This window comes from Peromyscus maniculatus, chromosome 11, assembly GCF_049852395.1.
Source record: "Peromyscus maniculatus bairdii isolate BWxNUB_F1_BW_parent chromosome 11, HU_Pman_BW_mat_3.1, whole genome shotgun sequence".
Classification (NCBI taxonomy): Eukaryota; Metazoa; Chordata; class Mammalia; order Rodentia; family Cricetidae; genus Peromyscus; species Peromyscus maniculatus.
The window spans coordinates 65,065,225-65,088,126 of NC_134862.1; the positions used below are offsets into that span (position 1 = coordinate 65,065,225).

The 22,902-nt window shown below is 41.6% G+C and overlaps 1 protein-coding gene across 17 annotated transcripts in view; it reads right to left on the reverse strand.

Annotated features, from left to right (window-relative positions):
* Positions 1–919: 919 nt before the first annotated feature.
* Tor1aip1 (torsin 1A interacting protein 1) overlaps positions 920–22,902 on the reverse strand; it is a 31,814-nt gene continuing 9,831 nt past the window's right edge. For 8 of the 17 annotated variants that reach the window (XM_076547669.1, XM_006996253.4, XM_042258355.2 and 5 more), the window contains 7 exons: positions 15,637–15,675; positions 14,590–14,670; positions 12,229–12,285; positions 9,369–9,410; positions 8,654–8,722; positions 6,903–6,959; positions 920–1,840 (listed from right to left, as the gene is read on the reverse strand). In XM_076547669.1, coding sequence (XP_076403784.1) covers positions 1,056–1,840; positions 6,903–6,959; positions 8,654–8,722; positions 9,369–9,410; positions 12,229–12,285; positions 14,590–14,670; positions 15,637–15,675 — 1,130 coding nt within the window. In that variant the 3' untranslated portion in view covers positions 920–1,055. The remainder of the gene's footprint in view (positions 1,841–6,902; positions 6,960–8,653; positions 8,723–9,368; positions 9,411–12,228; positions 12,286–14,589; positions 14,671–15,636; positions 15,676–22,902) is intronic. The other 9 variants (XM_076547670.1, XM_076547667.1, XM_076547668.1 and 6 more) reach the window with 3 other exon arrangements.

Genomic DNA, 22,902 nt, shown 5'->3' on the forward strand with positions numbered 1-22,902 from the left:
ACTCTGGCTGGCTTTCGAGACCAGATGCTACCACCTCAGTTTGTCACGGGCTGACATTACAGGTGTGTGGAATGCTGGGTGTTGAACCCGGGGAAGGAAGAAGCTGTGCAAACACTCTACCACTAAGCTTTGGCCTCATACCAAGAACTTCTCCAAGTGGGCAAAAGAAGTATAAAAAGCAAATTGTAACAGCTCACCAAGGTAACATCCTAGACATGTGTGAGTAACCCACTTCTCAGAGGCTTTTTGTTACTTTCATGCTTTGTCTTTTAAAGCAACATCTCATTCTGAAAACTTTTTTTTTTTTTTTTTTTTTTAAAGACAGTGTCTCATGTAGCCCAGGGTGGCAGAAAACTCACTATATAGATGAGGTTGGCCTTGAACCTCTGATCCTCCTGACTGAGATTACAGGCATGTCTCGCCATGCCCAGCTGGCAGCTATTTTCCCTTCCTTTTCCTTCTCCATTCGACAGTTTCTCTTCCCTTTCCCCCTCCCAAACCCCCTTCTCCTCTAAAAGCCGGTGTCTGTGTGCGTGTGCGCGCGGTTTGGGGTTGGGGGCAAACTGCACACCCAGGTGATCGTTCACGCCGTTCGTCTTTCATAGGCAGAAGCTAAGGACCACACACTTAAATGGTATGAAAGGAAAGGTAACGGGAAACCCACAGCTACAACTGGAGAGCTGTCAGACTAATAAGGTCACAGACAAACAAAAGTCCAAAGTTAAAATTAAAGCTGATTTTGAGAAAGGAACCTAGTCCTTCTCTCTGGTCACACCACAGCAAGAATGATTCAGGCAGAATCAAAGCAGATTCTCAGGGAAGCACATATACTTTAGGCCATGCCAAACACCCTTAATATAGTTCTCAGTGGAAAGAGAGAAACGATTCTCTAAAATCACAGATAATCAGGCTACATAAATGATTTAGGTATTCCACTTTTATGTATGAACTTCTTTTTAAAAAGAAACCAGTTTTCAAAAACTGCTCCAAATTCCGTCTCTGATTACAAAGTCTGAACACTGCTCAGAACTCGAGACGGATTTCCGCTTCTCCCCTCACAAGCAGCTGCCCCCTTTCAGGGCATTTTCGGGCTGCACGGGCAGCACCAGGTGGGAGATGCGGCTCCAGAGCCCATTCAGCTTGTCTGGGTCCATGTGGTTGTAGGAGCTGGCCGTGTCAGAGTTGGTGAACTTGACTTTGAGGAAATCCCTCACTTTCTCTTCAATCTCCTTGAGGCCCAGACTGGCTGCCAGGGTCTTCTCCTCCAACAGTACCGTCAGAACCAGGGCTACGTCTTTGAAGGCGGCGTTCTCGTGATCGCAGTACTTGTAGAAGATCAAGGTGGAGCCTGCAGGCAGGGACTCGAAGCGGTGGACCACGGCTGCGTTCTGGCCATTTCTAAACCCATCGCTCAGCTCCTGATCTACTTCCTGTTTGACGCGGTCGCTGTCTTGAGCGGCTTTCCCGGCCCCGTCGATGCGGATGGCTCGGACACTGCGGAAGGAGGAATAGGCGTCGGCGATCTGCTCACTCAGGCACTTGAGCACCTCTTCGGCATCTTGGGCTGCCGTGAGCAAAAGGATGGCAGGCTGCGGCCGAGGGAGCGAGCTGTTGAGGTGTCTCTCAAGGAAGGTTGTGCCTCTTTTCCACAGCTTCTCATCCTGACTCTGGTACTTAGACTGAAGTTGTCTCATCTGGTTCTGGAATTCTCGAACGGCAGTGGTTTCTACCACAGGAGTATGAAAGAACCAAAATAATCCGATGGCAAGGACGGCCACCAGACCCAGCAGCCACCACTTTTTCTTGAAAGAAGGCTCCCTTTGGGCGTGTTCAGCAACATCTGCATGGGGGGGGGGGGGGAACACATATTACGTCTTTTTAGATTCAAGGGCGAGGGATTTCTTTTCATTCTGTGTATGTGCATGTGGGCCCAGGTGCTCACTCCTCAGAGGTCAAACGTAATGGGTCCTCCTGGAGTTAAGGTACAGGTGACTGTGAATGCCTGATGGGTGCTGGGAATTCACCTGGGTCCCCTGCATGAGCAGAACATACTCTTAACTGCTCAGCTTTATCTCAGGCCCCATGCGTGACTCTGTCTAGTACTCAGTATGTAGACCAGGCTAGCCTGAAACTCCCTGCCTCTGCCTATTGAGTGCTGGGATAAAAGGTTTGTCCCACCATGTCTGACTAAGAGGGAGTACTTTAAAGAAGGGAGCTGGTAATTTTCTTTTTTCTTAAAAATAAATATATACTCTTCAGGAAAAGCTCATAAAACCCTAAGTTATGGATATATATATATCATAAATATTAGAAAGATAATAGTTTCTAAAGAAAAGTAATTTGAATATATTTAAATAAAAAATTTTCATATTTAAAAATTTCATAATTCAGAAGTAAATTCAGAATAAAATTTCATAATTTCAGAAGTAAAACTGTTTATAAAGCAAGACTTATGAGTATTTTCTCATAGTTCAGAAGTACATAGTGGATGCTTTATAAAACTGTTTAATTTAGAAACCCATAGTTAACATGGCCGGCTATCTGGGGTAGAACATTTCTGAAGTATATAAAGGATCCGACATAAATGAATGCATTCTGTGGTCCCAATAACTCGCCTCGGGTTTGATTTTATTAATAAGAACTTTTAAGATTCCTGCAACAGCATTCCATATGCTACACCAGCTACTTGTCCATGTAATTAACTGTTACCTATCTTTGCGGCATGCAAGTTGACAGTGTTTAAACTCTGGCACCAGGGCTGGAGAGATGGCTCAGAGGTTAAGAGCACCAGCTGCTCTTCCAGAGGCCCTGAGTTCAATTCCCAGCACCCACATGCATCTATAATGAGACCTGGTGCTCTCTTCTTACCTGCAGGCATACATGCAGGCAGAATACTATATACATATAATAAATAAATAAATCTTAAAAAAAAAAAACCTCTGGCACTAAACTTGTCATTATTACTGGAAATAATTATGGTATCATTTTGCTTACATAATGCTTTTCAATTTATATAGCATTTTTCATAGATTACTTCATTTATCAACAAATAATGTACTTGTGATACCACTTCTGGATCTTCTCTTTATGGACTACTTTCACCTAACAGATGAGCAGGGACCTTTTAGAGCAGCATCTCAGAGTGCCTGCAGCTATCGCAAGCGATATTTAGTAGGTGGTGTTCCCCAAATTAACAGTAAGGGGTTTTTGTTTTGTTTTGTTTTTTTGAGACAGGGTTTCTCTGTGTAGCTTTGGTGCCTGTCCTGGATCTCCCTCTGTAGACCATGCTGGGCTCGAACCGCAGAGATCCGCCTGCCTCTGCCTCCCGAGTGCTGGAATTAAAGGCGTGCGCCACCCCCCACCCCCGCCGGCGATAGATACCAGTTTTATAATGGCAGGAACATTATTTCCAAACTCTAATTCTCACTGGAAACTTTGAATGCTACACTGGCAGCAAATACTGCCGTTCTTCAAACAGCTGTGCAACGCAGGGGTGTGGCTAACCACAGAGAGTGGTCGTTTGTTTTCAAGTGAAAACGGTGTTCACTTTTAAAAAAGTGGTTATGCAACTTGCAGGTCAGTTGCAAAGCCCTTTTCTGGTTCTGACACAGAAAACTGAGACTATGTACTCAGAGTTAAAGGTCTTTTTTTGTTTGGTTTGGTTTTTTGAGAGACAGGGTTTCTCTGTGTAGTTTTGCACCTTTCCTGGATCTCACTCTGTAGTCCACGCTGGCCTCGAACTCACAGAGATCCGCCTGGCTCTGCCTCCCGACTCCTGGGATTAAAGGCGTGCACCACCACCACCACCACCACCACCACCACCACCACCACCACCACCACCACCACCACCACCACCACCGCCTGGCTGAGTTAAAGGTCTTGAGTTGTGTTTTTTTATGGTGCCAGGGATCATGCCGAGGGCCTCACACATGCTGGACATTTACACCACGCTACACCCTGCCGCAGCCCAAGGACTGAGATAGAACAAAATTATTAGCTACTCCATGACGGACAGCCTTAAATGAAACTGGTTCGTCCTCTCTCCCTCACGAAAGGATTCCATTTCTTTATTATTATTATTATTATTATTATTATTATTATTATTATTATTTTTTGATTTCCTGAGACAGGGTTTCTCTATGTAGTTTTGGTGCCTGTCCTGGAACTTGCTCTGTAACCCAGGCTGGCCTTGAACTCAGAGATCCACCTGGCTCAGCCTCCCGAGTGCTGGGATTAAAGGCGTGCGCCACCACTGCCCTGATTATGTTTGTATATGGTGTGGAGGTCAGAGGACGGCTGTCAGGAGTCAGTTTTCTTCTAACAAGGCATCAGGCTTAGTGGCAGGCAGCTTTACCCAATGAGTCATGGCACCAGCCCCTCCCCGGGTTTGTTGCTTTTGTTTTGTTTTTTTTGAAATGGTCTCTCTCCATAGCCCGGGCTGGCCTGGAACTCACTATGTAGACCATGCGGACATTGAACTCACAGAAATCCACCTGCCTCCTGAGTGCTGGGTGATCCTCCTGTCTTCCCCTCTTGATTACAGGGATTACAGGCATGGGATACCCCTGGCTATAAAGACTGCTTTAAAGATGAGTTCTCACTCTGTAGTCTGGGCATGATTCTCCTGCTTCAGCTCCCCACACCTAGTAAAAATCTGCATAGCTTAGTGAATCAGAATTTTCTAATGACCAATGCATGACGTCCCATTCAAATTCTAAGAAACTAAGCAAGATGTGGTGGTACACACCTGTAACCCTAGCACTTGGAAGGTGGGGGCTGTAGCATCAAGAGTTCAAGGCCAGCTTCAGCTACATAGTGAGTTCACGACCAACATAGGCTATTTAAAAGATCACCTCAAAAACAACACACACACAGCCCACCAAAAAAGGAACTAACAAAACAATTCTAAAAATTATAATGCAAGAGCACCAGAAATTCATTAACAGTTTCTGATTTCACATTTCAGACTGCTCTTAGGAAGCGACTGCCATTCCACTTGTGTGTCCGTCTCCCGCCCACCACTCCACCTTCTTTACCCTCCCTAAGCACTCACTCTCTCACCCCCTTAGCCTTCTTCCCAGTGTTGTATGCTTTACCCACAATCACATCTATTTATATGCACATATAATATACATTTAAGTATATTAAATTTATACATATACACACTTACACATTACAGGCTGGAGTCTGCATATAAGAGAACATGTAGTTTCTGTCTGAGTTTGGACCACTTTCCTTAATGTTATACTTTCCAGATGCATCCATTTCCTTGAAAATTCCCTAATTTTACCTTTCTTTACATCTGAATAAAACTCCATTGTATGTATATATACCACATTTTCATTGTCCACTCATCTGCGGATAGACAACAAGCTAGTCCCACTTGAGGTCATGAATAGAAAAGCCATGAACAAGCCGGGCGTGGTGGCGCACGCCTTTAATCCCAGCACTCGGGAGGCAGAGGTAGGCGGATCTCTGTGAGTTCGAGGCCAGCCTGGGCTACCAAGTGAGCTCCAGGAAAGGCGCAAAGCTACACAAGAGAAACCCTGTCTCGGGGGAAAAAAAAAAAAAAAAACAAAACCAAAAAAAAAAAAAAAAAAAAAAAAGCCATGAACATGGATGGATGTCCAAATGTCTCTGTGGTAGGACACGGAGTTCTTTAGCTGTATGCCCAGGTGGTATAAATGGGTCATATGGCAGCTCTTTAATTTCTGCGAAACCTCCATACTGATCTCCATAATGGCTGCACCAGTTTGTACTGTCACAGCAGTGAATAAGGGTTCTTTTCCCACGTCCTCACTAGTGTTTACTGTCAGCTGTTCGATATTGAAATTGCAAGGAAAAGTCCACAATTCCACGAAAAGGCTTTTAAAATTCTTCATATCTGAACAATATTCTTAGATATCTAAATATAGAAGCAGGTGTGAGAATCCAACTAAAGTTTATTAAAGTAGAGATTAATTTCTAGGTAAATATGAATAGGTTTAATCCGCTGTTTATTTCTTCTTAAAACACCCCAGAAAGTTAAAAACAAACTGCTATGTGATCCAGCAATGTCATTGCTGGGTATGTACCCAAAGGGATGTATTCAGTATGTGGAGGAGATATCTGTATCCCAGGTTCACTACAGCAATGATTCATAACATCCAACAATGGAGACCACTTAAACGTCCATCAGCTTAGGAGTGGATAAGGAAAATCATCCATAAAAGAATCCTGTCATTTTCAAATTAATTCAAACCCTTTGGGGGTACTTTATTAACGTAGAGATAAAAAATTTTGAGAATCACCAGTAACTTCTTAGTAGTCATTATTCAGGGTAACAGGCTTTTGGAATAAAAAACTTCTTCAAGGCCATATAAAAAGTAAGTGGTTCAAACACAGGTCTGGGACCCTGGAACCCGCAGCACTTTCTGCTAATCCAGTATAGTTCGGTCTGCTAATGGTAACAGGTGCTTACTTCCTAACCAACAGGTTTTAGTTAATTTATTAGTATCATGTGTGTGCACAGGCCATGACTGATGTGTGGGTGTGAGCATGTGAATGGAGGTCAGAGTATAACTTTGTGGAGTTACTTTTCTCCTCTACCTTTTCGTGGGTTCTGGAGACTGAAATCAGGTGGTGAGGCTTTTACAGTATGTTTTTTTATCCACTAAACAATCTCTCCAGCCCTATTTACCAACTTTGATTTTTGATATTATGAACAATAAAGTTAAAAGGAAACTCGATATTTCATACAGTTTGCCTACACAGAATTTCACTGCTGATAAAACATATACTTTTTCCATAGAAGTACTTATATGATGCCTTAAATACCATTAAGTCACAAAGCTGTCAAAAAATATTTAAAAACAAATACAGGCCACCAAGTTTGGACTCACTTAATGAATAGATAAACTTACATTGGCTAGAGGTTGATGGAGATTGGTGTCCAAGCTCTGATTCCTGAATGCTGTTATCTAAAATAAAAAATAATTTCAAAGGACTATCAATTTTACGCTTTATTTGCCCACTTATTTCCATTAGAGAAAGAAAATGCAAGTTCTACCAAAAGAAGGTAGAGGTAGTAGGTGAGGCAGAATACCCAAATGCCTATTGCACTGAAGGCCCCATCACAGTTAATCACAGCAACACTGGCCCAGCACAGAGTGAACATTTAAACACTCAGTGTTGAGAGAAAGCCCTGCAGTTTATTTAATAGGTATGGTAAATTTTGGGGCAAAAGTAAGAAGACAAAAAAAAAAAAAAAAGGACACTGTAACAAAAGCATGAAATCGTCTGGAAGATGACCATGTACTAAACTGCTGCTTAGTGAAGATACAGTAAAGAGGAAGAAAATGTAGACTATGGAGTTCCTAAACTACCTGGAATAAACTACTTCTCTACAAAACTCAATCTTAAATCCTCATTATTTCCTATCTTAGAATAACTGAAATATCTCTTCTTGGGATTCTGACCATTTAAGTTTTTAATAATGTTTTTAAAATCTTATAAAACAAAACACACTTGCTTCAGGAGGCAGAAAGGTCCAGCCACCCGACTGGTCCGGCCTCCACCTGCCATTACAGCCATGCCCCACGTGCCTGCAGTAACCTCTGCATGGGCACCTTTAATAGATAAATGATCTTCCTTGTGTTTATTAACAGCTCCTACTTGAGAAACACTGGATTAGACCAGTGAATGAAGATAGCACTGCTAAGATACAGAAATTGTCTTGAGTCATATGACAAAAAAAAACCAGAAAGAAAACTGAAACACTCAACAACCATTATGAGATGACATCATGCTAACTCCAAGAGCCATACTGTTTTTCAATTACTAAATCTGCTGAAGAAACTTTATTAGAAACTCCTAAATTATGCCATGAAGTTACAACTGCATTATTAAAAACCAAGTAATAAAAAAGCCCCAAATACATCAGACGTTCATCTTAAATACTTCATTCATTACACAGTCGCAAAGAATACAGGACAGTGGTGTGGTGGGTATAACAAAGAACTAAGTATTAAATATGTATCATATACACTGTGCATGTGATCCACAGATCACAAGCATACCTTTAAGTCTGCTATGTATGAACTCCTGAGGTAGGACATGGCCTAAAGGTGAGAGTCCATCTTTCTGACTGGAGGCAGTAATCACTAGAGTCTAGTAAAAGTCACTTGAGGCAGTAACAACCTGAAAATCTGTGGTTTTTTGAGCCTGGAGATTACAGCAGCAGTCACTCACTCCAGAAAGAGGAGAGGGCGTGAACCCACCACAGTTCTTGACTTGTACGTAACACAAGTAAACATTAACAATTATGCGATAAGACTCAAACATCGTGTTTAACGCAGAAGACTCATCACAGTAACTGACCTAAGGTACAGCTGTCTCTAAAGGTAAGAAAGCTGAAGTGCAGAAGTTTTGAATCGGCACTTGGGGAGCTGGGAATTAAGAAACAAATTCTAAGGTTAGTGACGATTCAGCTGCTAGGAGCACTTGGTACTTTTGTGGAGGACCTGGTTCATGCCACTTTCTGTACTGCCCTGGCACTGCAGAGGGCAATCTAGGAGCCACAGCATAGCCAACCTTTAGTTCTTATCTGAAGAACTCACTATTCGGTGTGTGAGATATTCAACAAAAGTACAGCAGAAAAGAGGCAACTACTTACGTGGTAGTCTAGCCCGAATTCTTAAGACTTGATCAACCCACTCCTGAGGGTTTCTTTGACATCCTGAGCCTGAAGCAAACACATAGATAAAAACATCATTTCATATACTTTCTAAGTTTACACCATAGTTCAACATTATTTAATAAATCTAACAGAAGCAGAGGGAGAGGAAAACATCAAAAGTAAAAGGTAACTCGTAGGATCAAATCAGTGAAGACAGAAACCTTCCCGTAACAAAAAATAATCACTTGCTGGACAAAACTATGTTGTGTATCTTTTACTCTGGTCTCTAAGACTGAGTTCAAAAGTAGGATTTTAATTACATTTAAGAAGAAAAGTTGGGGCATTTACCCTATAAGTAAACCACTGAGGCTAAAACAGCCCTGAACAGAGTGTCACGTCACAGAGTAATTATTACATAGAGTACTACTGTGTGATGGATTTAAAAAGCTGAGAAGGAGAAATGATTTAAAATCTTATCAGAACTGTATTTACTTCTTTATTTATTTGGTTTCTTGAGACAGAGTTTCTTTGTGTAAGCCCTGGCTGCCCTACAGCTAGCTCTGTAAACCAGACTAGCCTTGAACTCAGAGACCCACCTGCCTCTGTTGGGATTAAAGGCATGTGTCACCACACCTGGCCATATAAGAACTTTTTATTGATTAAGGCAGGCACAGGGCCGACTGACATAGATAACAAATTATCAACCACTTACTCAGCACTGAAGGCTGATTCTCATGAGCTGTGAAGTCCTGACCTAAAACAGAAAATAAGAACAAGGTCAGACAATACTAGGAAACAAAAAACTGTGTGTGTGTGTGTGTGTGTGTGTGTGTGTGTGTGTGTGTGTGTGTGTGTGTGTATGCAAGTGTGCTGGTGTTTGCAGAACCCAGAAGACGTCAGACCTTCCAAAGGAGGAGTTACAGATGGTTGGGAGCTGTCTCTTGTGGTGCTGGGGACTGAAGCCTGGTCCTCTCCAAGAGCAGCCAGCACACTGACCACTGAGTCATTGTCCCATCTTATTTTCCCCCTCGAAACTTAAAAGTACTTAGAACCGGACAACGACAACACACCAGCTCTAGGATCGCTGCTGTGAAATAATGGCTATGGCTGAAGTCACAGCTCAGTGGCAGAGCACTTGCTAGTGTGTGTGAGGCTTTCATTCCCAGCACAGAAAGGAACTAGAAAAGCCAATCAACCAACTAAGCACGCTGTGGTGGTCTGAATGAGATGTCCCCCATAAGTCTCGGGGTGACATTTAATACCTAGTCCCCAGTTGGTAGCCCTGGTTAAGGAGGCTTGGGAGGTATGGCTTTGTTGGAGAAGGTGTGCCCATGGGGGCAGGTTTTGAGGTTTCAGAAAGCTTGGTGACACTTTGTGTGTGCTCTCACGGCCTCCTGCTTGCAGTCTGAGACATGAGCTCTCAGCTGCTCCTGCCGCCATACCTCCACTGTGCCATCAGGGACTTTCAACCCTCTGAACTGTGAGCCTCAAATAAACCCTTCCTTTTAGAACAGTGGTTCTCAACAGTGGGTCGTGACCCTGGTCCCATATCAGATATCCTGCATATCAGATATTTACATTACGACTCCTAACAGTAGCAGAATTACAGTTATAAAGTAGCAATGTAAACAATCTTATGATCAGGAATCACTACAACATGAGGAACTGTATTAAAGGGTCACAGCATTAGCAAGGTTGGGAACCACTATTCTAGAAGTTGTCTTGGTCATGGGTGTCATATCATAGAAAATTAACAAAGAAACAGGCTAAATGTATTCTATGTGCCAAGCTCAATTATGTAATTCTTACACCTATTGTGGTAACCATTATCCTTTATAAATAAGGGGAAACAAAATTGATATTTTCTACAAGATTACATATCTAAAAGTTATGGAACTAGCAAACAAATACACTCAGTAATAACTACAAACCATGCCATATTGAATAACATCTATCATATATGCAAATCTGTGGGCACCACAAACCTGTGAAGCAAAAGATGTTACTTGGGTTTTTAAGTATAATTATAAAATGATGCAATGGTAAATGTCAAAATCCTCCCTGATAAGCTAAGTTATCACTGAAGAGGACACACACAGGCATCTACACAAATTGACTCTGAACTTTACTTTTTCTGAACACAAATGCAATATATACTTGGACTGGCTAATTTTATGTCAACTTGACACAAGCTAGACACAATGCCTCCATAAGATCAGGCTGTAGACAAGACAAGACTTCAGGGCATTTTCTTAATTAGTGATTTGTGAAGGGACAGCCCAGCTTATTATGGGTACCATTTCTGGGCTGGTGGTCCTGGGTCCTGTAAGAAAGCAGGTGGCGAAAGCCATGAGGAGCAAGCTAGTAAGCAGCACTCCTTCACGACCTTCGAATCAGCAATTGCCTCCAGGTTCCTGCCCTGCTTGCGTTCCTGAATTCTTCCCTCAATGGGCTGTGACTCTAGATATGTAAGCCAAATAAACTCTTTCTTCCCCAAGTTGCTTTTGAATGTGGTATTTCATCACAGCAACGGTATCCCTAACTAGAACAGACCCTTTAAAAAAACCATACTTTAGCTGGGTGGTAGTGGCACATGCCCTTAATCCCAGCACTCGGGAGGCAGAGGCAGGCGGATCTCTTTGAGTTCAAGGCCGGCCTGGTCTACAGAGTGAGTTCTAGGACAGGCTCCAAAGCTACACAGAGAAACCCTGTCTCGAAAAAAACAAAAATATACTTTAAAACAAACAAACAAACAACAACAAAAAAAAAACAAAACTGGACACACAGCCAGTCTTGGCGGCACAGGTCTATAATCCCAACTACTTAGAAAACTGAGACCCTGTCTCAAAACAAAAAGTAAAAGTGGGTGTGTGCATGTGTGAAAATAAAGGACATATGTACACACACATATACACACACTTTCTCTCCTTCATCAAATACTAAGAAGTATTTTTTAGAAAAAAAATGCTTAAGGCCATATTTAATAATACAGCTTAAATAGATAGATTCTCATCTTACTGAATCGTAAAAAAATGGCAACTTAGATTCAATGAGTATTTTCAAAAAGGAAATGTAGAAGGGAAAAAAAGGTTCTTGACTATTTACACACAAGTATATTATGAGTTAATAACTCAAATACTGGAATTTGAATTAAAAATAGAAAAATAAAAAAATACTATTATTTTGCTTAACCTAAGAAAAACGTATGCATTCTAGATTATTTGCAATAGAAAATAATAACAGCTAAGAACACTGTTGAGCCGGGGTATAGCAGAGTGAGACAATGCTTATCTAAAGAGTACTGAGAAACCTTGTTGTACCCTCAGCACTCCTAGAAGAATCAAAGCCAAACGCCACTATTACCTGAATCTTAAAATATTACTTCCAATATTTTAAAGCCTATCATGTCACAACAAATATGGAAAATTTCAAAGTTGTAAGACTCACACTACTGTATCAGGGTACCAACTAAAAGCAATCGATGTGATAACGTAAGCAAAGACACATGTCAAACTACCAAAAGCAAAGAGTTTGTCTTCCCACGGGGAGACTTGTAAACTCGGACTACTCACTCTGTGGTAACCTCCAAGGTGATTCTTGATGATGACTAGGTGTCCTGGGGGCTTCATCTAAAAAACAGAAAGTATTTTGATGCATCACTTCAAAGTGCTCATTTTGTAGAGAACAATGAGTATTTAATGAAAAGAGTGAAACAGATAAACTACAGGGGATAACCTGGAGCGCGTAACTAGTTTTTAAAGAATTCTCAGCCTGAAGCGCCCAAGACACACACACACACACACACACACACACACACACACACACACACACACACACACACACACACACACACACACACACGGCTTCTCTTATGTAACATGAAAGCAGAAGGAAGGACCATCTGCAAGGAGGAAAGGATCTGCTAACGTGGGGGTGCACGGGACCTGCAGAAGACTGGGCCATCAACATTCCACCCCAGGCGGGGGAGGGGCTGGGACACCACCTGGCAGAAAGACCCACTGGGCAGTTAACAGTTGCTGGGAAGGGAAGTCACATCCCTCAGTGCTGTAGTCACTGGTAAGTGACCCTTGCCCAGATAAACCCTCCCCTCCAACCCTGCTGGTGCAAACAACCCTATGAAATGTAGTGCGGCACTTACATGCTCAGAAGGTGGGAGTTTAACAGGAGGCAGGGGTAGACGAAAGGGGAGAATGAGGGGAAGGTGATCAAAGAACATTACCCGTGTATGAAATTGTGGAAGAATAAAAATACGAAATGTTAAAGAAGGATGAGGGATGGAGAGGGAAGTGGGGTCAACAAAGAAACTGTAAAGATGTGTATGTGTGAAAATATCAAAAAAGAGACCCATGACTTTGTATGCTAGCATTAAAACCAGAAACAGTAATGATGCTGCTGGAGCCTGGGCACTGTGGTGTATCTCTCTAATGCCAGCACTACTGTGAACAAGGGGAGGATTGAGACAAGAGAATATCAATAACTGAGGGACAGCCTGTGTTATACAGCACCTCCTGTCTAATAAAGTAAAAATAAACCTCTCTAAAGAAGAAATAGGATTTAAAAAAAGAATGGAGGGAAAATAAGGGGAGGAGATATACAAAATACCAAATGCATGTAAGCCGGCTTTTGAGCTTTAAATTTAAATCAGGGTTTCACACCCAAAACCACCAAGGTTTGTCCTCAGCCCTATGAGCTTATTTTAAAGTGTGTAGCTGTTCCAGCCTTGACCTTGAAACACTACCCCTACTGTGACAGCAAGTAACTGCCACACCAGCCTATGACCTGCCCCTGGGGCATGGCCGAGAGGAGACCCCTTAAGACCGAGGTGCACACATGCTTGTTTCTCTCTTGATCCCTCGTGGGCCTGGAGGCTGGACTTTACCTCATCTCTCCCGGTTCCTGTAACTGACTCCTTACTGGCTCTAAGTTACCCCAGAAATAAACCTCTCTTGATTATCAGATAAACTATGTAGAACAGCTTTGTTAATAATAGCGATAGTTTATCTTGTTTTCATTTTTGAGATGGGGTCTTACTATATAGACTCAATAGATTCCTGACTGGCCTGGAACTTGCTACCGAGACCAGGCTGGCCTGGATCTCAGAGAGATCTACTAGCCTTTGCCTCACGTGAGTGCTGGAATTAAAAGCGTGGGCCACCACACTCAGTCCTGTGAGCTCATCTTTAATGTAAAAAAAGATGATGCGAATCATGAGAATTATGAGAGATTTCCATGAGGCAATATTTCTGTGGGACTAAAAAAGTTACCCATTTACAGAGTTTACAAACTAGTCTAACATCTTAAGTTACTCCTTTTTTTTTTTTTCCCCAGAGCTGAGGACCGAACCCAGGGCCTTGTGCTTGCTAGGCAAGCGCTCTACCACTGAGCTAAATCCCCAACCCCTACTCCTTTTCTCTATCCAATCCACTCTTTGATGAGTATTCTTTTTTCTTTTTTGGTTTTCCAAGACAAGTTTTCTCTATATAACAGTTCTGGCCACCCTGGAACTCACTCTGTAGACCAGGATGGCCTCGAACTGACAGAGATCCTCCTGCCTCAATCTCCCAGGTGCTGGGATTAAAGGCCCGGCTTCATAAAGTATAAAGGCAAGTTCACATGCACAATTACAGATTGTCATACTTAAACAACAATAGCCCCTGTGATGTCTCACATGGTTAAGAACCTGACCTAAAGACAAAGCAATTATCTAAGAATACTAGAAGTTCCTAAAACTGAGCAATACTCCTGAGACTGTTGAATACCAATGTGATCAATTTCTCAAAATTCAAAAACAGGCAGTAGTTCTGGAGCATAAAAATATCTTTCCATAAATATTCAAGCAGGCTAACCGTGCTCTATTGAGCTATTTGTGAGATGACCCATTACTAATAACATGTATACAAAGGGAACGTTACCTCTAGACTCGACAGAATCCCTGGATCTGACCTTGACAGTGGTGTCACTGTAAGAGCTCTCTAGATCATCTTCAGTTTCTCCTAGGAGGAAGCAGACAGTGCACCAGTACACTCTTTATGCTACTGTTCAAAACATCTGCAGTGGACACAGGTCAATGTTAAAGCATCTGAGTTCCCAGCACACAACTGCTGTTTGCTTACTGACTTCCTATTTGGAAGAACAAAGTTCTAAATGAGCTACAGTTGAGCTCATGCGTTTGGTGTTCTTTTAGCATGTAATTTCCTAAACAAATAATGTCTAAAAACTATACACAAAGGCTTGAATGCAGAGTCCAAAATGAAGAGAGGATCAGGAAATAATGGGAAATTTTTAGCTTATGGGAAGAATCTACATAGTAAACTGGCTATGGAATTTCAGACATGACCAGTGCAGGCCTGCCCGTCATCAGTGCATTTTTTCCATGGGTAACGTATCTACACTCACAAACATTTCTATGTCCAAATTACTAATTTCAAATTATACTGGCTTAAAAATGAACTAAATTAGGCAGGTGGTGGTGGCTCACGCCTTTAATCCCAGCACTTGGAGGCAGAGGCAGGTGGATCTCTGTGAGTTCAAGGCCAGCCTGGTTTACAGAGTGAGTTCCAGGATAGCTTGAACTGTTCCACAGAGAAATCCTGTCTCAAAACAAAAACAAAAATGAACTAAATTTATGCATTTTTCAAAAACTAGTCATAAAAATTTCAGAGTGATTGCTTTAATATTACAATCAAAGACAAACATATGCTAGAAGTGGAAAATATTAGCTTTCCTTAAAATTGAACAGATGAAGATGCTTAAAAGTATGTAAGAGCTTTCCTTCCTCATTCTATCCAAACTTGTCCTGGTTTATCTTAACTGTTCACTGATGGTTTGTTTTTTTGTTTTGTTTTGTTTTTGTTTTTAAGAAAAAGACTGTTTTCTGCTCTCACCTCTTAAATACCTATCAAAACTGCTTCTACTATAAAGAATGGCAATATATTACAAGATAGTTAAAAAGAAATTACCTTCTTCAGAGAAATTAACCTGCTGGATGCCGGCAGCTTCTAAAGGAGAAAGGACAAAGTATGTAACATCAGAAACTAAAGCTTAGGGACACAAAAGAAGAACACACGAGTAAGGAAAGTCAATATAAAAAACAAAAACCTTTTTTCTCTAAAATGACTAAAAATCTATCATTTCCTCCTGGCTGTTTCAGAAATCTGACAAAATCATATTAGAAGTAAATACTTTTATTAAAATATTAAATCATATGTATTTGTGTCACGTGTGCAGAAACCAAGTGAGTGGTCCCCCTGGAGCTGGCATTTGTGAGCCGCCTGACATGGGTGCTCGGAAGTGAACTCAGGTCCTCTGCAAGAGCAGTGATTGTTCTTAACCACTAAGCCATCTCTCCAGCCCCAAATAAAGGGCATTCGTTTTATTTTTTTGAGACAGGGTCTTACTGTACAGTCCTGACTAGTCTAGAACTCATTATGTAGTCTAGGCTAGCCTTGAATTCACAATGATCCACCTGTCTCTTGTCTCTGAAGTACTAGGATTCAAGGTGTACACCACCATGCTTGATAGGCTTTTAGCTTTATAAAACATGTACTTTTAAAAAGATTTATTTTTACTGATGTATATGTGTACAAGTGCCTGAGAGGCCAGAAGGGGGCATCAGAGCCCAGAACTGAGGTTGTAAGCACCTGACCTGGGTGCTAGTGAACTCAGGTCGACCAGAAGAGCAAGCCACTCAACTTCAGAGCCAATCTCCCCAGTCCCAGGACTTTTTATTTTTGTTGTTTTTGCAACAGGATTTTAGACAGCCCAGGATAACCTCAAACTGGCTATGTAGCCAAGGTTGGCTCTGAACTTCTCATCCTACTATATGTATCTCTTGAATGCTGGTATTACAGGTGTATAGAACTACACCCAGCTAGAAATAAAGTTTACTTTCTCCTTTCATAGGCCTGTTTGTACCCTAAATATGACTCGTGTGCAGAAGACATTTAACTGCACACTGACAAACATTCTAGGTTCCTATAGGTCCCACAGGTTTACACATTGTAATTCTACTTGCCAGACTCCCTCTACTTCCTCCAAAAGCCTAACAAGCTGAAGGAACAAACAAGTTCCTTCTGCAGTAGTGTGACAAAGAGGAAGTAGGAATAGAACAAAAAAAATCCTTTTTAGTTCTAGTAGGGTGATACACATTGCTATTGTTCAGAAATGGGGAATTTAAAGATAAACAACCAAACACATCAACAGGATTTGCACATGGACTATAATGAAAGATTTTTTTTTTTAAGTTGAGGATCGAACCCAGGGCCTTAGCAATTGCTCTACCACTGAGCTAAATCCCCAACCCGAAAGATTTTTGTTACAAGTTTTTTTTTTTTTTCTTTTTTTCTCTGAGACAATTTGTCTTTTTCAATAAAGGAAGTTATACCCAAATATAAGCCTAACTGGGTAAAAATACTGAATAAAACTGTAGAGGATTAGGATGACTCAGACTTTAACAAAGCTGGGAGAATATTTTTCAGTTTTTACTTCCATCTGCTTTTTAAAAGGGCACAAAAGCTTTCTGCATTACACAGTCCTTTATGGGCAAACCTAAGCAAAGCAGACTGACGGCCACTGAAGGCCCTCAGATGTGTGGTTATGATAACTACTCTAACAACGAGTCTGAAAACACAAAACTTTCAGATGAGTCACATTTTTCTTCCCTTTTTTTTGTGGTGCTGGGGGTTGACTCTAAGGTATAGTACATGGCTAGGCAAAATACCCCATGGATGACGCATACCTGCACCCCTGCCTCAAGTTTCCAAACCACACTTCCTATAAAGTACCCACTGACTCCTGCAATACTTCCGGTAGCCAGTGTGGTTTATTTTCAAGCAGCTTAAGTGGACTAGTCTTTAAGTTCCTTCCTGCTGTTTACCTTGGATATGATGGTATACCAGGATATGGGGATCTTAGATTGCAACATAGTTGCAATTCTCCAATAAACTTTGTTCCGGAGAGTTGGTTTTCCCGTTTCTCAAGTTTAGGCTGACAGGTGGAATTTTTCCTTATGATTTCAGAAAGTGATTCTACACATGACATTATGAACTTGGAATGTTTTCACATAAATCTAATTAGGTTAATATATTAGTCAAAGTTTGAGTTCTACTTAAAAGAGTGGCAAGTATAGATCAGTATCTAAAATGCATTTGTCAACATTTTTGCTAGAGAAGAGCCAACCAATCACATCATGCTGCTTTCTCTCAGAGAGCTGAAGTCTGGTACAGTACATGCTGTAGACAAGGTGCCCATTACTGCTCCTTCACTTTCTTTCTGTCTTTTTTTTTTTTTTGGTTTTTCGAGACAGGGTTTCTCTGTGTAGCTTTGCGCCTTTCCTGGAACTCTCTTTGGAGACCAGGCTGGCCTCGAACTCACAGAGATCCGCCTGCCTCTGCCTCCCGAGTGCTGGGATTAAAGGCGTGCGCCACCACCGCCCGGCTTCTTTCTGTCTTTTTTAAGATTTTATTAATTGTTTTTTTAGATTTTTTGTTTGTTTTGTTTTTGTTTTTGTTTTTTCGAGACAGGGTTTCTCTGTGTAGCTTTGCGCCTTTCCTGGAACTCACTTGGTAGCCCAGGCTGGCCTCGAACTCACAGAGATCAGCCTGGCTCTGCCTCCCGAGTGCTGGGATTAAAGGCGTGTGCCACCACCGCCCGGCTGTTTTTCTTTTTAGATTTTTATGTGCATTGGTGTTTCGCCATGAGTGTCGGGTCTCCTGAAATTGAAGTTACAGACAGGTGTGAGCTGCCACGTGGGTGCTGGGAATTGAACCCAGGTCCTCTGGAAGAGTAGCCAGTGCTCTTAACTGCTGAGCCATCTCTTCAGCCCCTCATTTTCTTTTTTAAAGAAGTAAAATGGCAAGCTGCTGGGTGTGGTACTACACAACTGTGATTCCAGCATTTAGGAGTGGCTAAGGCATAAGAATCACTGGTGAGGTTGACCCAGCCTAGTAAGACTCTCTAGCTCAAAACAAAAAACAATCTCTCTCTCTCTCTCTCTCTCTCTCTCTCTCTCTCTCTCTCTCTCTCTCTCTCTCTCTCTCACACACACACACACACACACACACACACACACACACACACACAAACACACACACACACACACACACACACACACACACGGGAAAATGATTAAAATTTTATTTCCATTCTGAATTACATATCACTTTTTAAAGTCTTTTACGCTTTACGTTTTTTTAAATTTATTTGTTTAAAATTTAAAAGGACATTTTAGCTGGGCGGTGGTGGCGCATGCCTTTAATCCCAGCACTCTGGAGGCAGAGCCGGGCGGATCTCTGTGAGTTCAAGGCCAGCCTGGTCTACAAAGCGAGTTCCAGGAAAGGCTCCAAAGCTACACAGAGAAACCCTGTCTCGAAAAACCAATAAATAAATAAATAGATAGATAGACAGACAGACAGATAGATAAATAAATGGACATTTTATGTGCTGAGTGTGTGCTGTGATTGGAGGACAAGCTGCAGAAGAACCCATCGTGTGGGCTCCAGGGACTGACCCAGATTGTTACCATTGGTGACAAGTGCCAGGACCCCTGAACCTTCTCACTGGCCCCCTGACGTCTTTTCTTTTCATTTTCTCGTTGAGTTAACTCACATAGATCCTCCTGCCTCTGGCTCCTGAGTGCTAGGATTAAAGGCATGTACTAGCGTGCTCAGCTTTCAAATTTTATTTTCAAATTACTAGACTATTATAGCATTTTACTCTTTGCATAGCAGTTTTAATTTATATAATTATGCAGAAAGTACACATAAGCCACCAGACCTGGCTTACTCCTTATAAGCTACTTACTATACAGAAACTTTTATAAAAGATTGCACTGAAACCAGGTATGGTGATGCAGGCCTGTAATCCTAGGCCTGCCTCCCAGGATTTGGAGGCAGAGACAGGAAGACTACAAGTTCTAAGTCAATCTGGGGGGATAGAGGTTGTGTCACAAAATAAGACTTAAACTGATTTTTTAGATCTATAATAATGAAAAAAGTGTACACTGAATATTTAGTCATTTCTTTTCAGTGTTTTATGACAGGGTCCGGCTATATAACCCAGACTGGCTTCAAATTCATAATTCTCTTGTCTCTTTCTCCATTGATTACAGGTGGGGGCCACCAACCCAGGCTTCTTTTAAAAAAAAATTGAAAACTGTTTACTTACTGTATGTCTGAAGATCTTTTCTTTAGAATTCTATTAACGTTATTAACACCCTTAAATATTTATCAACAGCATTCAAGACACAATTGATAACTGGCTATACAAGGCCACTTTGATCTCATCACTTGAAAAAAGCCAGTACTGGGCTGGCAAGATGGCTCAGTTGCCACCAAGCACTAAGACCTGACTGAATTCCTTTCCTGTAACCCATCTAGTGGAGGGGAGAAAAATGAAAAGGATTCCCACAAGTTGTCCTCTGACCTCTACACACACACACACACACACACACACACACACACACACACACACACACACACATCCTTCTACACATTACTAAGGCCTTCAATAGAGACCCACTAACATAGTGCTGTCACCAACATCAAGGGGCTGTAACTCCTTCAACGCATGGTCTCTAAAGGCAAAACGATGACGCTTGTCCCAAGGCAGATTTGCATGTCTCTTCCCTGCCTGTGCCTGCCATTCGTACTTCAATCAAATGCCTTCCAACTTAAGCTGAACCTCTTCGTGTAGGGCACTTTTCCTCCATGCTCTACACAGACTGTCGAAACAACTTACAAAATTTCCTTTGAGTTGGTAGCCCAGGCTGGCCTCAAACTCACAATTCTGCCCAGCTTCCTGGGTATGGAGATTCCAGTGATTTTTAATCCTGGTGTCCTTTTCCGTTACCTAACATATTTCTGAGATACAGAAAAGGAAAAACCGAATAGCTCTTTATGGTCCTAGCATTTAGGTCAGCCACTGACATAGGAAGTGGTTAAGAAGGAGCTTGTTCATACACAGCAACCTAAGAAAAACAGTCTGAGACTAGTTCTCACTAAGAGCTCATACAAGGTTTTCAACATTTCATCTCCTTTCCTTCTTTCTTTCTTTTTTTTTTTGAGACAGAATTATAGGGTACTGGTCCCACTTCTGATCCCTCTCTATCAAGCCTCCAAAGTGCTAAGACTATAGGTGTGTGTCTGGCTTGTTTTCATCTTTAATGGAAGCTACAAGGATTTATAGCCTGGGCTAGAAAAATGACTCAGTGATTAGAGCACTAGCTAGTCTTCTAGAAGACCTGTGCTCAATTCCCAGCCCCCACATGGTAACTTACAACCACATATAACTCTAGTTCCAGATCTGATGCCACCTTCTGACCTTCATGAGCACCAGACACATACACATACATGCAGGCAAACATTCATACGCATAAAATAAAAATAAATCTTTAAAAAGGACTATAGAGACAAATAATTAAATGCAATCTGATGATGAATCAGTAGCATCTATTACTTCCTGCTTTGATTTCATTCCTCTCTTATGCAGCTTCCTTTATTCATTTTTTCTTTTCTAAGACAGTCTTACTCCATAGTCCATGCTGACCTAGAACTCTTAATATATGTAGCCATGAATTTGTGGCAATCCTGTTTAACACCGGCCCCCCCAACTACCCCAGGTGCTAGGATTACAGTCATGTCCCCATGTTAAGTATATGCCCGTGTTAAATAAATGACGCCCAGTTAAATAGAGAATTGAAGAAACTCTCAAGCTGGGCATGATGGCAAAAGTCTGTAATCCTAGACTTGGAAAGTGGAGCTAGGAAGATCATGAGTTCAAAGCCATTCTCAGCTACATAGTGAGTTTGAGACTAGCCTGGGCTAAATGAGGCTCTGCCTCTACAAAATAAAACAAAACAAAACAAAAAAAATCAAGCCGGGCTGTAGGTGGTAGCGACGCACGCCTTTAATCCTAGTGCTGAGGAGGGAGAGGCCAACAGATCTCTGTGAGTTCGAGGCCAGCCTGGTCTACGAAGAGAAGTTCCAAGACAGTCAGGGCTACACAGAGAAACCCTGTCTCAAAAAAACAACCTCCCCCCAACAAAAACAAAAATCAAAAAACTGAAAAAAAAAAAAAATCAAAAAGGAGACTCTTGTAAGTAAAAGCACATACGATAAGGTATATATTGCAAAGTTCATCTTCGTATCCAGGAACTATAGATCCTGAAACCTTTGTAAAACTTAGTTCAGGCCTAGGTAAAAACATGTTTAATAGAGGAAATTATAACTATGTACTTATAAAGAAAAATGTTTAAAATTTTGTCTTAAAATTTTCAATGACTCCAACCACATTCAAGGCAGCTTCATGTAAAGCTAAGATGGCTCTGAACGCCTGGTCTTCTTGCCTGCTTTAAACCCTTCTAGGTACTGGGACCCAGGCATGCGCCAATAGGCCAAGTTAAAGCTACAGATTTTACTGTTTTAGATATACATGTTCCTTATTTGTGTATGTGTGTACCTACACACGAGCATGCAGAGACCAGAGGAACACAATGGCTGTCTTACCCTACTGTTCCCTGCCATATTGCCATCAGAGGATAGCTAGCCACAGTACATCCAGGATCCACCTGTTTCCCCACTTAGGAGTTAGGGTTCCGGGCACTGAAGCCATACCTATCTTTTATGTAGGTGCTGGGAATTTGAATTCCAATCATGCTTACCCCCGAACCATGTCCCTAGATCCCTAAACCAGATGTTGAAATCTCATGTTCCACATCAAGGCAAACACTAAAAAGAATTTAAATTAGTGAAACAATAAAGACAAAGGGCGCAGTTTTTGTGAAACAAAAACAAACCAATTGAATCTAGAGAAAAATACACCTTAGTTAGCATTTCCTTTCTCCTCACAGTATAAATCTAACAAAGGCTAATAAAAAGGACCTGACTTTGTTAGGTTTGGTTGCACACATCTGTAATTCAAGCAACTGGGAGGTGGAGGCAGGAGGATCAAGAGTTCCAGGTTATCTTCAGCTACAAAGCTGAAACCAGTCACAATACATGAAATCTTGTTTCACAAATCAAAAAACCAAACAATAACAAAACAGAAGGAGACAAACAGAAGGGCTGAGAGGATGAGGCTCAATGGGAGAATGTTGACAAGCATGTGTAGGGTCACACACACAAAAGTACTTACTACTACGTGCTCTCTTATAAATTCGAGTAACAAAGAAGACAGAATAAAACCTAAGGAATTCAAGTAGACCTTCATTCCAGGGACACTGCCCCACA